General features: G+C 52.1%; 1 protein-coding gene across 3 annotated transcripts in view; it reads right to left on the bottom strand.

Annotated features, from left to right (window-relative positions):
- Positions 1–2085: 2085 nt before the first annotated feature.
- The window catches only part of LOC115382564 (mediator of RNA polymerase II transcription subunit 13-like), a 100071-nt gene continuing 84571 nt past the window's right edge, over positions 2086–17585 (bottom strand). Inside the window, exons 10-30 of one of the 3 annotated variants that reach the window (XM_030084343.1) lie at positions 16587–17240; positions 15842–16055; positions 15173–15251; positions 14975–15096; positions 14801–14897; positions 14358–14575; positions 12865–13043; positions 11193–12091; positions 10903–11082; positions 10583–10812; positions 10316–10514; positions 9957–10239; positions 8496–8925; positions 8177–8400; positions 7180–7322; positions 6927–7085; positions 6681–6845; positions 5583–5746; positions 3882–4046; positions 3674–3783; positions 2086–3022 (exon numbers count right to left, since the gene is read on the bottom strand). In XM_030084343.1, the coding sequence (XP_029940203.1) occupies positions 2890–3022; positions 3674–3783; positions 3882–4046; positions 5583–5746; positions 6681–6845; positions 6927–7085; positions 7180–7322; positions 8177–8400; positions 8496–8925; positions 9957–10239; positions 10316–10514; positions 10583–10812; positions 10903–11082; positions 11193–12091; positions 12865–13043; positions 14358–14575; positions 14801–14897; positions 14975–15096; positions 15173–15251; positions 15842–16055; positions 16587–17240 (5047 nt within the window). In that variant the 3' untranslated portion in view covers positions 2086–2889. The remainder of the gene's footprint in view (positions 3023–3673; positions 3784–3881; positions 4047–5582; positions 5747–6680; positions 6846–6926; positions 7086–7179; positions 7323–8176; positions 8401–8495; positions 8926–9956; positions 10240–10315; positions 10515–10582; positions 10813–10902; positions 11083–11192; positions 12092–12864; positions 13044–14357; positions 14576–14800; positions 14898–14974; positions 15097–15172; positions 15252–15841; positions 16056–16586; positions 17241–17585) is intronic. The other 2 variants (XM_030084345.1, XM_030084344.1) reach the window with 2 other exon arrangements.

Genomic DNA, 17585 nt, shown 5'->3' with positions numbered 1-17585 from the left:
ACCAGGTTCTGAATATGGCTCAGTTATTTAAGAAGGGGTCTCTGATACAAGAAGTCACCAGTTCAAATCTCATCCTAGTCTTCTCACTTTCACTGTCAGAAGGTCTGACTATAGCCTTACCACCTTTTGAAAGTCGAAAATGAGAAAATAAACATTTTTTTTTCAATTTTCACCAATAGACGGTCATATTATAGCCTTTCCACTTTTTTGAAGTGCAAATTGACAGAAGTGTTTCTCCTCCACTTGACGATTTTCAACAAGGTTTCATCCTAAAAAGGTTTTGCTGCTTCAACCAAGTTCTGAATATGGCTCAGTTGTTTAAGAAGAGGCCTCTGACACAAGAAGTCACCAGTTCAAATCTGATCTGGGTCCTCTAAGTTTTAACTCATAGAATGTCTGATCTCGTCTAGTCTTACCACTTTTTTAAAGTCGAAATTGAGAAAAAAAATCTTTTTGATTTTTTCACTAAAAAGTGGTCATACGATAGCCTTAAGCTAGGTTTACACTTGCATGACTTTTTGCCATGATGTTGTCGTGGCAAGGCGTGCCAATCTGGAGTAACCGGCAGGCTCCCGCACTGTTCACGACCAGTTGGAACACAGTTCACGAATACGCCCGTCAGTGTCGCAAACTGGCACGACGCATCCACGCAGTTTGCTCATAGTTTACGAGCTTCCCGAGTTGGCACGACGTCGTTGCGTGTCATTTTTGGATTTGCTGTGGAACAGACAACATGCTGAATGCCAGAGACGCCGTCACTGCGGAGAAGAGAAGATCCTGAACCTGCAGCTGCTCTGTGTTGAAGAGCAGCAGAACAGGCGCTGCCGAGGGCCCCGAGCCGAAGGGGGGCCCGACGGACGGCTGACTTCAGTCAATTTCAATGACAAATTAAAGGCGCTACACTTGATGCCGCAACGACAGGGAGTCGAAAATCCCCCGCATGGGGCCCTTCTCCGGGTACTCGCCGGCGGCCACGACTGGCAGCATCCTCCCGCATCGTCCCGACGCGTTCACGAGGCGTTCACGGACAGTTGGCACATAGCTCATGGCCCGTTCGAGATATTTTGTCGTGACCAAAATTTTGAACATTTCATGGCACGCAGTTCACGCACACTTCACGCCACTTTACGAGTGGTTTGCGACCGTTTGCGACTCGATTGGTGGCAATGCGCATGGCCACAGAATCCTGCAAGTGTAAACCTGGCTTTACTACTTCTCTGAAGTCTAAATCGAGAAAAAGAAATGTTTCAATGTTCTCTCATAAATGGCATTACCGTAGCCTTGATACTTTGTTAAAGTCATAATTAAAAGACAAAATGTTCTTTTCAATAGTAAATTTCCTTACCGCTTTTTTAAGTGGAAATTGAGTTAATTTTTTTATATATATATATATTTTCACTATTTAACAGTGTTGCTACAGCCCAGGGGTCACCAGTTAGATCTGGCGTCGGGCCACTTCCTTTTTGGGCACTTGAGTTGCGGGCCAGTTTTTCAGTTATCATTTCTTGTCTTGTTCTTGCGTGATTTGCAGTAACTGTGCGACACCGAGGAAAATACACCTGTTGTTTTCATTATATTACTTAGTAGCACTAAATCAGCTGTTCTCTGGAATTCTTCTTCACATCAGGATGAAACAGGAAAGCAGAGACACGGAATCAAACCTGATTTTCAAGAGTTTTAATAATTTACTAGAAAAGAGTGTAAAAGTAGCAGAGCTGCCTCTCGGCAGCGGATCCGCCGGATATTAAAGTGATGACAGATGTAAGAAAGTCTCGCCCTCGTCTGTACATCTGTGGATTCGTACTCTGGGCTGGAATTACACGACTTCTGCTGTATATCAAAAGAGCTCAAAGAGAAACAAAAAAACAGCGATTTTTGATATGAATGAGTGGAAAGTAAACCAATCAGCGTGAAATGTACAGCTTTAAGAAAACGCCAATGAACCACGGCTGAAAAGCGTATATATATATACAAACATGCGAGGCGTTTGACATCATTTAGGAGGGCCAATCACACGCTTCCAATACTCCTTCACCGGCAATGCAATGATCGTTTATTGCGTATTTCAAGTCTTTGTTTTTTCTCCTTTTTGAGCAGAATAGGAACACTTTATAAATATACAGCATACTGTATCTCCTGCATCAATTTAATTTAATTAAATAAAACAGTAAAATGTTCAGTATCTGTAGAAAATAATAATAAAAAAAAAAGAAACTACAATGCATCTTCTTTGATATACTGAGTCCACATCATTAAGTGCCTGCTTGGAAGAGGTAATATATATTTATGTATATACATTTATTTATATTCATATATATATATGTATATATATAGATATATCTATATATCAAATTCTATGACATGATATAATTTGTATAAATATGGCATCTTTACAATTGCATTTAAAAGGACAAATTTTCTCATTTCGGGTCCCGGCAGGTCAGCCGGACGGGTAAAAAGGCCTTTTCTGCTTTAAATATTAAAAATAAGCTTCCATTCTCTGTAAATGTATGTCTGACAATATAAACAGCCCCACTGAGGGGAGAAGAAAAAACAGAAAGTGCCGTTTCACAAAGGGAACCGGAAGCGACTGCTGAAGCTCCACAGTGCAGTTCTGTACAAAAAAGACCCGGTGGAGACTTCCTGGACGGGCGGCGCTGCTCTGCTGGTGCTGCCGGACGGAGGGGGAGGGGAAACACCGCCTCCATCCAGATCCTGGTCCAGAGGTCCAGCCTGCACCCGGGACCCGGACCGGACCTCGGTTCACTACATTCCAGGAGAGACGCTCCTCCATCCACGTCCAGAGGCGCTCTGCCGCCCTCTGGTGGCGGGGGGAAGGCGTAGGCACGAAACGAGGGGAGCCTCAGTCCTCTCCTGGTGGGGGCGGGGCTAGAGCATGGTCAGGATGGCGTTGTACATCTGGGTCAGGACGGCCAGGTGGACCGGCAGGCAGGACTGGCGGTCCTGGGTGGCCGGAGTGCAGGTCAGCCAGGAGAGGGCGTTGTACTGCTCCAGCACGAACCTGGAGGGAGGCGGAGCTCGACTCAGTTCCACTGTTATCCACAGCAGGGATCTAAAACTACTCTGGCTAGAGAACAGCAGGACTAAAGAAACAAACAAAAGTAAAGATAAAACAGCTCAAAAAAATAATAAACCCGGAAAAATGGATAAATATGGTTAAGAAAGGTTAAAATTACTAATATAGTTAAAAATGTTCACTCAGGAATTTACAGTTTCTACCATACAGACTCTTAAGACTAAACATAAGGCCTGTGGGCCAAAACTGGGCCGCAAGAGGCTCCAATCTGGCCCGTTTAACATCTAAGAGAAAACAGATTTTTCCTGTATTTCTTTAGCGTTTTGGACAAAAAACAACCGAGAGAGCCCAGCTGAGACATCGGTGATGCTGCCATGAAAGCTAGCTAGCTAACCAGCATTAGCATCAAGGCCATGAAGTCAACGTGAGTTTGTAAAAACTCCCATAATGCAACAGCTAGAGGAGAAGAGTTTTTTTCCCACTTCTTTCACAGTTAAAGAAGTTCTAGAAGTTAAAACTGGCCTCATATGGAGGCTGTCATGTTCTATCATTGTTTGGTTTCATCACGTATGCTAAAGTTTATCATTATTTCCTGTTTCTGGCCCCGTAGAACCCGGCCCTCCTGCCTGAAGTCACCTGAGCACGTCGGAGGTGGTCTTGGAGTCCAGGGGGTGGGGGGTCCTCTTGGTCTTGTCCGACGCCGTCTCCTCTGACTGAGCGATGGAGATGTGGTGGTGGAGCGAGGCCTGATGGGAAGAGAGAGAGGCAAACCGTGACCGTCGGCCCGTTTCAAATCGTCACTTCTCCAACCGGCAGAAACCCGGGTGGGCGGGGCTCCGCGTACCTTGAGGAAGAGCGGGCACTGGCCCTCGGCCTGCGGACAGGAGGCCCAGAACCAGTGCGGCAGGCCGGCGGCCCGGGCGGTGGAGACGTAGTAGCCCAGAGCCAACGGCTGCTGCTTCAGCTCCTCGGGGGGGTTGTCCCGGGACAGCAGGCGCTCGCCCTGGCCCTGCAGCGACACAGAGGTTACCACCCGCTCACCCGGATCCCGGCCAACCCGCTGCTCGGCGCTCAGGGGTTCGGGCGAGTCAGTCATTTTTCTCTCGCTCCGTCAGCTCAGCTCTGCTGCTGGAGCATCACACACACTCACACACATCAAACCCGGCAACCTGGAAACAAAAGCTATTCACTCACCAATTAACTCATCAAAAGCAGTTTTTGTATTTTTTGTTTTCTTGTTTGTTCTTTTTCACCCCTCCTCCTCCTCCTCTTCTTTTGTGAAAGAGCAGCACATGTGTTTGCAGTTTTCCCTGCAGGCCAATATGGAACTGATGTACGCGCCACATGGCGTTACCACAAATTAACTTCCTGCTGAACAGCTACACTCCGCCCCGGCTGTTCCCACGCGGCGTCGGGACGGTATAGGCGGCATGAAATGTGCTCCGGCGGCGGCGCTTGTCAACGCATCTGCTGCCTTCATGTGCCTCGCAGACAAATTCCTGGGCGTCTTATTATCCTTGGCTCGGCTTCCCGGGTGTCGGCGGAGGCTGAACCTGAAGGGGCATGCGCCGCAGCCTGGACTCGGATGCCCTCGTCGTAAAAACCTCGCCGAGGCCCGGAGAATGTTCCAGACGTGACTGCAGGGCCGCGGGAGGCAGACGTCGACACCGGGCCCGAGAAGGACGACCAGCCCCATGTGACTGAGATGATTATGATTACAGGTCTTATTGTTTTCGTTGTAACGATAATCTGCAGCACGTAAAGCTAAAGGAACGCTTCCAGCTCTTATTTCAGCTCATCATCAGCAGTAGTTTTCATCATTTTTTGCAGTAAAATGTTTTCAAAATCATATTAATGTGCTCAGAAAAACAGACCGTGTTGCTTAAGTCAGATGTGACTGTTAGGTGTTCCACAGGGTTCTGTATTAGGCCCTTTACTGTTCTCACGGGACAGTCCAATTCCCTACAACCAGCACGGTGAGTTGAATGTGTCCACAGAGCGTCTCTGGCTGACTGAATGAGCTTCAATGAAAATCAAACGAGAATCAAATGACTTCCTGAGGAACACGCTGTTCTCTGTACGGAACGTGACTATCGGGATGTTTCGCTCCAGACGACCAGATGGCGAAGGAGGGAATGGTTGACATGACAACGCTTCCAGTGAAAACTGAAAACGCCTCATTTCTATGAGTTTTTGTGAGAAATCATGAAAATCATGCCCATATTTTTCATGTTGCTGCTGGTTGTTCCTGTCATGGAACACACACACACACACACACACACACACACACACACACACACACACACACACACACACACACACACACACACACACACACACACACACACACACACACACACACACACACACACACACACACACACACCCAGAAACGAAGTGTTGTCACTTGAAACGCTGTGGAAACGGTAAAAGTTCCCAGAAAAACGGACTTCTCACTGAGTTCTTAACGCTCTGAGATCCACCTGACGACCGGTGACCTTTCACCTTGCGGGGTTCGGTGGGCGGGGCTTGCTCCCTGACTCACCCGGGCGTGCTGGAAGTGCGAGCCCATCCCCATCCCGGACGGCGAGCCGGGCGACGGCACGGGGGAGGAGGTGGGGGAGGGGTGCAGGTTCCCTGTGATCAGCATCATGTCGTGGCCGATGTCGTTCTCCAGCTCGTCGGGGAAGGGCAGGTCGAACATGTCGTCTGAGGACAGACAGGGGTCAGAGGTCAGAGGTCAGAGGTCAGTCTGCTGCTGCCGCTTTGCCTCTTCTCTCCACTCCTGGTCATTTCTCTCTCAGGTCACGACCTCATGTAAGAAAACGGGAGAAGTTGAGGCACTTTCTGTTCTGTTTGATCTGTTCTCTAGTTGTACAATGTTTTTTAACATTCTGTGCGTATTAATTAGAAAGTACTTCATCCCCTTCGTTTTATGATGTAAATAAAGATCCTTGTTCTACATGATTTGCTGTGTTTAAATTAGCAGAAAAGCTGAAGATCAATGGAAACAGTCAAACATGAATCAGCAGAAGACGATGGAGCTCCAACAAATCTTCACAGCTTCAGTTAGTTTTTGATTTATTATTACTTTTTAAATCTCAAATTGTTTTAAATCAGCAAAATAAAGACAAGATTTATTCCAAGAGAAAGTTGTAACCACTGCCAAGTGGACAATTTCTAAATAACTGACTGAAAGATGCATTTGTTAGAGAAGCTCAACTATGGAACAAAATGTGAAAATAACAAAAAAAAGTAATAATTGAATTTGTGTCGTATTTCTTAAACGTTTGAATCTTGTGGAAAAGGGAAGATTGTTTAAAAACTATATTTTAACTTTATGAATCATTTGCTGGTAGTTCTGCAAACTGCACATTTGGATCATTTCCTGAAGAATGAAATAAGAAATTTAGTGTATAAGTCATGAATTATTCTGGATAATATGTAAATCCTACTCTGAGAGGAACAGGAAAAGAAGTTTTTGTTCTTTTAGAAGAGAAATTTGAACCAGAGTTTTCTGCTTTAAAGTCTCACATCAGAGAAAAGCTTCGCTCCTGCATGCAGGGCGTTTTGGCACTGAGGCGCCACCTGTTGGCACAAAGCGGCATCTCCTCTGTTGGAACGAAGCGGCCGCCGCTCCTACCGTTGTTGTCCTCGGTGGGGTAGGAGCTGGGCGCCAGCTGGGTGGTGGCGGACGTGGGGAAGACCAGGATGTGGGTGCAGGAGGCGTCCTGAGGCGTGTTGAGCTGCGACGTCTGCAGGTTGAGGGCGGTGCTGCGGCCGAACACCGAGCCCATGGTCACCGCGTCTGCGGGGGAAACGCACAGTTCAGAGCAGAACGGCGCGGCGGCGGCGCGGATCCGGCGGACGCTCGGCCGAGCGGCGTTACCGGGCATGACCACGAAGGAGCCCTGCGGCTCCATGGCCACCAGGCAGGCGCTGAGGATGCTGGGAGAGTCGGCGGCCGAGATGCCGCACAGCCGGCAGGCCTCCCTCAGCTGGCGGCCGACGGAGTGGAGCGAGTGCTCGCCCAGCAGGGAGCTCCAGTCTGGAGGGGCGGAGACAAACCACGGCAGAGGAGAAGAAGAAGCGTGACGAGGAGCCGAAAACCCAGGAACCGATTCCAGAGAAGCGTCTCCGACCTTTCAGCTCCCCGTGACCCAGCCGGCCCAACCGGCCAATCACCATCCTCCAGGGCAGCGAGGTCCGCTGGATGAGGCCCACGCACCACTCCCACAGCTTCTGCAGGCCCATCTTCCGAGCCGAGACGCCGGGGCGCCGCGCTCTGGAACATTAAACCCAGGATTAAACCCAGAGTGGACGAAGGAACCCCGTTTCCTCCGCTGCACAATATCAATAGCTTGTTTCAGGATTTTTTTTTTTTTGATACCACATTGATTTTCAACAGCTATAAAAAAAAATTAAAATGACTAAAACTAGTTTGAAAAAAGTTAAAATAACAAATGTGCTTGTTACGGTTTTCTTTTCAGCAAAAAAAAAAGAGGAGAGAAAAAAAGGGGAAAAGAAAAAAAACAAGGAAAAAATTAAAAATAGAAAATGGGAAAAAGGAACAAGAGAAAAGGAAAGAAAGGGAAAAAATGAAAAGGTAAAAAAAAATTAAGAGGAAAAGGGGAAAAACAAAAACTTTAAGAGCTAAAACTACAGAAACAGTGAGGAAACAGAGCCGCTATAAAAAGCTAGAACAGCTAAAACACTCAATGACTCAAATAAAAAAGAGGAACAATCTTTAAAAATAGCTACAGAACCCAAAGATGTGATAAAGTATGTCGAAATATTACCTTCATGAATGTAACCTTATTTTCTGTGAGTATAGCAACTTTCTTCTGATGTTTTTTTCTTCACTACAGATAATTAACTCGCTTTGTGCAGATAAATTGTATTTTGGTGTAAAATCATCAAAACGGCTCTTTTGGTCACGAGGTCCCGACCACATGGGGTAAGACCGGGCCGTGACAACTTCTAAATCTAAACTTTTAACTCTTTCTTTGCAGAGTATTTTTCTTTAACCAAAACCAAACAATTACTACCAGAAATGACTAAAACAAAGCGAGTATGTGCAGCTCCCTGGACGCGGGATCCATACAGGATATCAACACTGATTAATGAAGGACGGCTCACCTGTTGGGAACGTCCACGTTGATGACGCAGGTCTCCAGCAGCTCCCCCTGCTGGTCGGTGCAGGACACCAGGATCCAGCGCTGGTCGTGGGAGAGGCAGTAGCCCACGTAGAGCACGTTGTACCTGGGGGGCGGCTCGGCCCACACCTCCCCCGGCTCGGGCTGCTTGGGCCGCGTGGGGCCCAGGATGAAGGGCGGCGAGTACAGCTGCACCGGGCCGGGCTGCTGCGGGGGAATCGAACAAGAGGAATCTCACATGTGTGAATCGATCTTCAGTTAATAAAAACGTGGACGATCCCGGAGGGGGTTTCCTCGCTCACCTCCGGGCTGCGCAGGGCGGAGCTGACGGTGGACACCGGGCCGAAGCCGGTCAGGGACTTGATGTGCGTCTGCTGCGGCAGCAGCCGCCGGCTCTGCGAGTAGCAGGAGAAGGCCAGCGAGCGCAGGTGCTGCAGGTACAGGTGGCGCTCGCCGCCGGGCGGCTGCAGCAGGAACTCGCAGGGCACCACCTGCAGCACCAGCGCCGGCCGCAGCGCCTCCGGCAGCGTCTGCAGCATCTCGGCGAAGCAGCGGAGGAGGCCCAGCAGCCAGACGCTGCCCGCCTCCGCCTCGTCCGCCTCCTCCTCCTCGCCGCCGCCGCTCAGGCTCAGGAAGGCGTCCACCATGTAGACGACGACGGCCGGCGGGTTGGCGTGGCCGTCCACGCTGTCGGCCCCGGTGGGGATGCCGATCCGGGAGTGTTCGGCGGAGCTGCAGAGGAGCAGGAGCGAGCCGTGGAAAGCTACTAAGCAACCTTCGTTTTTACAAACTGGGCCACGATCGCACACATATTCAGGCTGCTGCACGTTCAGTTAACAGCTTCAGCTCTGAAATCCAATGAAAGCAGGTAAAAGACTCTGCTTCCCACAGCTGGGGGGTTCGCAGGTCCTCCTCTGAGACATTTTGTAAATTAGATGTAATTTCCTGCATTCTGATGGATTTTTAAATGATGAAAAAGTTTTTGACGGATCCTCTTGTTGTCAGAAATGAGTAACTTGCGCCTAAAGTTAATATCTGTTTCGATTGTTTGTGTTTTTATTGTATATTTAATGTGTTTTTGTGTCTGCTGTTCAGATTTAATATACTGCCAACTGAAGATAGTGAAGTTACTATTTTATAATTCATGGTTACATTTGTCTAGTGAGGGTTAAATCAGGCAGTGAAGTGTAAAACCAGCTGTTTCTCCACCGACGCTCCTGAGGAAAACAACTTCTACATTCTGATGACCTTTAACGGTACAATGTCTTCTGCAACAGGAAAACACTGATACCAGAACCTGCATTGTTGGTATGAAGCATTTAAAGAAAATTCCAAGTGAATTCTTGTATTGATCAGTCTTAGAAACCTACTGAACGTGAACGAACACCAACAGCTCAGTGAGTCAGTGATGCAGCAGATTAACCCGACATGAACCAATCAGAGGAGCTGGTTTGGTTCATTGGTGCATTGCTGCGCGCATGTTTGGGGTACGGCTGGGGGTCCGGGGACCGCAGTTTGAGAACTGCTGCTGTAAACATGCTCTTATATGTTTGTTGCTGCACTGTATTAACAAATAATAATAATAATAACTGAAATAATTAATTCAGTTTGGACAAACACACGTTTTTTTCTGTTTTCCCGTCTCATTTTTTTTCCAAATGACAGAAACCCGTCGTGGTGACGGAGGCCTTTAAGTACTGGACTAGACCGACCCCCCCCCCCCCCCCCCCCCCCCCCCCCGCCCCACAGCACCCCGGTCTTACCCGTCAGGGTGTTCTGCCGGTGTCGCGGCCGGCGGCGTGGAGCTCGTCGCTCCCTTGGCGTCTCCGGCTGCCCCCTGAGTCGCCTCCGCCGTCTGGCCCGGGGCGGCGGCGCCGGTCGGGGCGGCGGCGCCGGGCCCCGCCGCCTGCTCCCCGTCGGCGGTCCAGGCCTGCGGCTGTCCGGAGGAGGCGGGCGGCGCTGAGGAGGAGCCGGTGGCGGGCGGCGGCGGCGCTTTGGGCGGCGCCAGCAGGCTGGCGTCCAGCGGCAGCGCGGAGAGCTGCGGACCTGGAGACAGAAGCAGAACCACGGCGGTGAATTTCCTGGCGCTCCGGCCGACGCGGCCGCCGGCGGGGAGCCTCACCGAGCTGCTGCCGGCAGGCGTGGGCGTAGAGCTTCAGCCTGCCCAGGTTGTCCGCCTGCTGCTGTCCGGCCCAGGGTCCGCTCAGCCACGGCTCCGCCTCCGCCTCCTCCGCCGTCTCCGCCTCCGCGGCCTCCCCCACCGGCACCAGGCCGTCCCGGGACACCCTGGCCAGGGGGCGGTGCTTCCCCAGGCGGCACGTCTTCAAACACAGAGTCCCGTTAGAGGCCCGGCGCCGCACCCGGAGGACGCCGCGGCGGCGCTCCTCACCTCGTACACGGCGCCCAGCTCCTGGAAGAAGGCCCGGGCGGCGGCCAGCAGCGCCGGGCTGTCGGGACACAGCACCACGTAGGCCACGTCCCGCTGGCCGCCGTACGGCTCCAGCAGCAGCTTCTCCCAGAACGGCAGCGCCAGCGGGGACAGGGCCAGGAAGTCCCGCTCCCGGTCGTATCCCAGCAGCACCGTGGGGATCGGCAGCGGCTCCGGCGACTCCTCAGAACCTGACAGATTAGCGGGTGTCGGGGGGGTTAGCGGTCGGGAGGGGCTCGTTTGTCTTCACTCGGCTCCCGGGAGACGACCGTCAGTCTCACCGTAGGAGCCGCGTCCCGCCATCTTGTGGAACTGCTGCCAGGTGAGCGGACCCTGGACGTGCTGGATGTTCTCCCAGGTCCGGCCGGTCCTCTTCTTCTGGATGGCGTCCTGCAGGAAGGGCTGCAGAGACAGCAGCATGCGGACCGTGTCCTGCGACGACAGCAGGCTCATGTCCACCACTGTGGAGGATTTCACCGACGGAGGAGGAAACACGAAGAGACAAAACCAGGTCAGTGACATGAAACGCGCCTCAGACGCCATACTGAGGCGAGCGGCGCCAGACGGGTACCGTTAGTGTGCGGCCAGGAGTGGAGGGCGGTGCTCCTGACGACGGCGGCGTCCACCCTGCCCCCGCTGGGGTTGTCCACGTACTGCAGGCCCTGCTCCAGGGCGTTGTAGCACTCCACGCAGGCGTCGCTGCCGTCCGCCCACTGCTTCTCCGACATCCAGCTCTGCAGCAGCGCCGCCTTGCGGCCGTGCGAGGAGCCGCCGAGGGGCGGCGGCCGGAGCGAGGCCAGCGAGGAGATGGGCTGCGAGCACTGCTCCTGGAGGAGCGCCATGACGGAGGGCGAGGCGGGGGACGCTTCGCGCCGGCACAGCGCCAGGCGCCGCTCGGCCGCCCGGCCCGCCTCCGACGCGCGGCCGTAGATGTCCAGCTCGTCCTCCAGGAAGAGGCCCGTGCCGTGGGCCAGCCGCCGGTTGACGATGGCGCTGAAGCCGCACATGCAGCGGTACTGGTCCTCGCGGGTGGAGTCCGGGATGTAGACGCCCACGTCCGCGCCCTTCACGTTCAAGTTGCAGGCGCAGATGCAGCAGCTGTCGAAGTTGCGGTCCTTGAAGACGCTGAGGACGGAGTCGGACAGCAGGAGGACGGTGTAGAGGCTGTGGGCCTCGGGCAGCGAGGGGCCGGCGAGCGGCCGCGCCAGCGGCTCCACCGAGCTGAGGGGCAGGCCGGTGGACGGCGTGGACGCCGGCGAGCTCAGCTCCGTGCCGTCCTGCTTCACCGAGCCCTGGCCCGAGCCGGCGGCGCTCGGGCCCCGGGGCGTGCGCGGCGTCCGGGGCGTGGGCACGGAGAAGCGCGGGGTGGCGGGGGACGGGAGGATGCCGACGGCGGCGCCGAGCGAGGCCGAGGCGGCGCTCAGCTGGCCGTAGTCCTGGTCCAGGAGGGCGTTGACGCTGGGGACATTCCTGGAAAACGCAGTCAGAGAGACGGTGGAAAGAGTCAGAGGAATCACCATGAAGGAAATAATGAATGATTTATTTAATGATTTCATTCAAGTAGAAATCTGGACCAGACTTTGCTATAGCGCCCATGTTCTGTGAACTTTTCTTTTCTTTTCCCAAAAGTTCTCAGCTTATGAGAAGAGAGAAGACACTGTCACCACATGCAAACCATATTTCCACTCTGAACTTCTGTGATGACACCAAACTGAAGGTTTCATGAAGCGATCAGACGCACTGAGAAGTTAATACATTTTGTGACCTTCATTGTGGAAAAGAAGTTTCTGGATTTCACAAAAATTTCCAAAAGTTGAGGACGAAGGTCAGTTTTCCACCTATTCCGACCCATTTAGTTCCTAAATGTTTTATAAGTTAACACATAATTAGGAGCACATTATCAAACAAACGCATTTCGATCTGAGGAGTTTATGATAAGATTCAATAAACACCGAAATTTCTCGCTCCGATTTTTCCCCTCATGAAACCACATTATTTTTCAGATTCCTCAGATCAGTGAAGCAGTCCCAAAATAAACTCACGACTTAATATTGAAGGTTTTTCTTTGTTGTGGCACAGAGAATATGTGATAATAAAAATGTCTATATTTATAATCTCTACTACAATCTCGCCATGAAGCCATTTCTAATGAAGCCTGCTGTCAAAAGCGTGACAGCAGCAGCATGATCAGACTTTCTGAATCCGACCCCTCAGTCACCGGCGTCTCGCAGCTCAACACTCACGTGTATCCGTCCTTGCTGAAAGCAGCGCTCTGAGGATGCATGACTGCGGGAAAGTGCTCCATTTTGGGCAGCAGGGCCCAGGACGGGCGGTAGAAACACTGATCGGGAACCTTGAGCGGAGGCAGCGTCTGGCTGGGGAGGCAGGACAGCGGGGCGAACATGGAGGAGCCCACCTGAGGCTGGACAGAGGACAGAGACACAGAGACACATCTGGACATCTGGGCTGAAATCAAGAAGCCGAACCTTCGCAGCCAGACGTGGCTGGACCGAAACCAGCCGGGCACCCTGCTAGCATGACGCCAACCACATTCACGCCGGTCTGCGCGCTTCAATCGCCGAGCTGTTCAGCGGATCACGTCTGCGTTAGCAAGCAGATGCCCCTAATAGCCGATCGGCGCATTTTAATACAATTAGCGTCTCCGTTTGACAGCCTGCAGCGGGTACAGATGTCTGACTCACAACGCCGAGAGCTAATTAGCGAGCTACAGGTATTAGAGAAACAATTCCAGCCTGATGTGGGAGCTGGACCAGCTGCCACTCAGCCAGCGAGTCCTTGTATTGACTTTCCCTAAATGCCAGAATTTTAAGTGGATCGGAGTAATTTACTCAAGTAATTAATGAGCTCCGCTCGTCCCTCTCCGGAGCTCCGGTGACATTTTCTCACTTGGTGCTCCGGTGCGAGTTGAACGAGTTGAATAAAGTTGAATATCCTGGAGTCTGTGCTGGTACCAGCCGGTTTGATTTTCATCGACATTACTCAGAAATGTGTCGTTACATTCCTTCATTCTTTACAGTAAAGTACTTCATTGCTCTGGTTGGATGATAAAAATCCATTCAGTTGATTGACGGTAGTTTATCTGCTGGAGCGCAGGTTTTGTTTGTTATTTATCTCTATCCTCTTTGTCTTCACTGCTGTTTCACCGTAATGATGTGACTGACTACAAATAAAAGCACATATGCAGATGATGTTAATGTATTCATGCTTTGTCTTATTTCAAATAATACCACTTCTCTCTCAGTGTTCGATCATGCTGCATGTTTTATATGGAGCCCATTTCTTCATTTTGATGTTTTTCCTAATATTTCCTTAATTTTCCCATTTTGATGATCGTATTTCTGCCGTTTGGTCTCAACGTATGATGTCATTACAGGTGTTAACTGAATCATTTTTGTGACATCATTGCGATTAATCACACATTTTACATCAAATTCTGTTTCATAAAATTCAATTTCAGTGTCGACTATTTAGAATGTCCGTGGTGCACGTTTCACAAAAGTCTTGTCCTCATGTAAACGAACCCCCAGAACACAGAGGAACGAGTTACTGCAACTGTGGTGCACAGTATCCGCCTTTCTGCCTCCAACACTCCTGGGCTTTCTGGCCATTTTCAAAAAGTTGTGTTTTCACATTTCCACAGAGACGAAATCAGAGTTTTCCAAAAAGTTTCACCTTCAGAGGCACTTCCAGAGACTCTGAGCACCCAGACCCTCACCTTGACGTCGTCCTGCCTGGGACTGGCCACGCCCTCCTCCATCTCCATCCTGTACTCGGTCAGCTGGGTGGAGGCGAACGCCGGCAGGTGGTCGGCGGCTCCGCCGGGCGCCGGCGGCTCCTGGCTCGGCGTGTCGCGGTACGTCATGATGGGGGAGAAGGCCGGGTGCTGCTCGAGCGAGGGCGGGGTGGGAAACATCCGCTGGAGATCTGCTACTGCTGAAGGGAGGCGGGGTGGAGGAGGAAGAAGAGGAGGAGGGGGAGGAGGGGAGGAGGAGGAGGAGGAGGAGGAGGAGGAGGAGGAGGAGGAGAGGAGGTGGAGGAGGAGGAGGGGGAGGAGGAGGGGGAGGAGGAGCAGCAGCAGCAGCAGCAGCAGAGTGTTTACAGGTGTTTAATGGAACTCAAGTAAATGACGACTAGAAGAAGAGCGGCTCGGTCGCTCACTGGATGGGTACGGCACTGCGACGCGCCCTTCCTTCCCCGCAGGACGCTCTTCTGTCGACACTGGGGCTTTAGTGGAATGCTGGTTCGGGTAAACAGTCTGCAAAAAAACGATCCGTTTATTAAAACCTCCTCCGCTCTGTCAGGGTGGAGGTTCCACTGATCAGGACGCCTCACCCCCAACTCCTCCTCGTCTTCATCGAATATGTTGTCCAGATCGGAGATGTTGACCACCAGGTCTTTCTCTCTGGTCAGCGAGGGATTGGCTTTGGCGGCGGCGTCTTCCTGGACCGACTCGTCTGAAGCAAAAACCACACGGCGTCAACGAAGCTACGCTAGCCAGGCGCCTCCGACGGTGGCAGCTCGGGTTCTCACCTGACTTAGGGGCCGAGTTAAAGATGGACATGGCGTCCTTCCCATCGGGCAGCGCGCCGTTGCTGGTGATTTCTTCTCCCTGGTGGGTGGACCACAGGAAAACGAGAGAGGATTCGCTTTGGTTCAGGCAGTTCTGGAGAGGATTCAATGCCGACTGGCTCGAGTCGGAAGCAGAGTGAGTCACAGGTTGCGTTTCGTGCCAGAATAAATGCTCCAAATATTAGAGACTTTTTAAGAAAGGAGAGGATCTGACCAACAAAACCCCCAATGAATCACAATTTCACGCTACAAGACGCTCTTGCCAAACAAATGTCTCAAAGGTGTCGGGGCTCTGTGCTTCATCGTGGATTTTAAGAAAACATTTCTGAAAACCTTACAACAGTAAATGCAGAAGCCTACTTTCTTTTTTAACCACTTGGGGGAAGCAGAAACAAACTGTGGAGATTCTCTCTGATTGAATCTATTTACAGGAGGTCCTGATTCGTTCTTCCTACCCAGAGAGGTCACAGAAAACAGACATAAAACTGTTTAACTTACGATATCTATCTCTAATATTCTATAGTTTTCCTCAATAGAAAAGAATGAAATAGAATCTGTAACTCGTTAGTCGGATGAAGCTGGAATAAACCCCCCTGGAACAGGTTTGTGTTCGGTGTCTTCTCCTCTGACCTTTGCCTTCTTGCTGGGTTCTCGTCCCTGACCCTTTAACCTCTTGGAGGAGGCGAAGGTGTACTCGATGTCTCCCTCCTTGAAGTCGTAGGGGTCGTCGCCGCCGTCGCGCAGCGGCCCCACGCCGGGCGGCTGGAACAGGCCCAGCGTGTGGACGTGGTCTCTCACCTTCTCCTCGGACAGCTTGAACCTCGTGTGAGTCTGAGTGTACAACCTGTCGCGACGCAAACGCACAAAGACGGACACGTTGACCCTGAGCGGCGCAGAAGGGTTCTATCTCTCATATCTGTAGAGCCGCTGCGCTGTGATTAAACAGACTTCACCGGCAGACAGGACTGGAAAACAGCGAGTAATTAACTCTAAACTCGAACATCATTTAGCCTTAAACACGAGTAAGACAGAGGATTTTGGTCAAAGACCATATTTACATGACAGCAGTTCAAGTGACTGAATCGAACCCTTGGTTGTAGCATGTCTTGTTCTTTAAACGAGTGTCTTTTCATGGCCGTCTTCCCTCCTTTTTGTCCAGAACTCCCCTCGAAATAAGTCAAATGTCTGCAGTGATAAAACTACCAACGACTGCACTGAACCCTGTGTTCTTTACGTTTTATGGATTACCCCAGTGAGACTGCGGCCTTCTCCCACCATCCACTCTGACAGAATTTGCTCCCCGGTGCTGTTTGCCGCTCAGCTCACTGCCCCTCCCTTCCAGAAACGCTGTTACTACGTGCCCCTCCCTCAATACCTCTTCAGCGGCGCTCCCTCGGCGGCGGTCTCCGTCTTGACCTCCTCCAGTTTGTCGGACGGCAGCTCAGGCGGCCTGAAGTCACTCTTGTCGGTCCTGGGAGTCCTGAAGCCTCTCCACCAGCCCGCCCCGCTCTCCCGCTGCCTCAGCAGGGCGGCGTACGCCGCCGTTTCGCTGGCGATGGCGCCCAGGCCCGACGCCCCCTCCGGGCAGACGGGGACGTCCACGGGTCCGTCCGGAGCCTCGGGGTCCTGGACGCGGGGGTGCGGGCTGAGGGTGGGCGGGAGCGGCGACACGGGCGAGTGGAGCAGCGACTCGGGGCCCTTCCTGCCGTTGGAGGGGGGCTTGGAGTACTTGCAGGTCTGCATGGGGGCCAGGGGCTCGATGGGGGGCTCCAGGGCCACCAGGCCCCCCAGCTGGGGCCCCCCCGGGGGGTCCTGCTCCAGCGAGGCCTCCTGCGTGACGGACAGGCGGTGGTGGAAGGGGACGGCCGCCGGCCTCTTGGACTGCTTGTCTTTGTCGGTTTTCTCGCTGGTCTTGTGTTTGGGGGCGGACGGGGGGAACGAGGACGTGCCGGAGGACTGGGACGGGTTGGCCCCGGAGGGGGGGTTGGCAGTGGACGCGGCAGACAGGTTCACCTTCTGCTGCTTCAACCTGAAACAAAGAGAAACAATTATTTCTGATTCCGTCCAAACCACCTGGATTTATTTGGATTTGAAAACATTTTCAGGGACTCCGAGAAGAAGTCTTAAAATGAGAGTAATAAAGTTCTTTTCTGAGAAACAAATCCAAGTATCTGTCACTTTTTAACCACATAGCCAGAAAAAGTCCCTGGATTCAGTTCAGCTGTGGATCACACGTCTGTTTAAAGAGCAGGTGTAACGACGGTGCTTCAGTGACCTGCGGTTTGCTTCTTGCCATCACTGCACCGGTGGAGCAAAGCAGAACCGATTCAGACCCGAGAGCCGCACCTCCAGACCGTCGACTCGCAGTTTAACC

Source organism: Salarias fasciatus, assembly GCF_902148845.1.
Source record: "Salarias fasciatus chromosome 7 unlocalized genomic scaffold, fSalaFa1.1 super_scaffold_4, whole genome shotgun sequence".
NCBI lineage: Eukaryota > Metazoa > Chordata > Actinopteri > Blenniiformes > Blenniidae > Salarias > Salarias fasciatus.
This window is presented reverse-complemented; position numbering and strand designations above follow the sequence as displayed.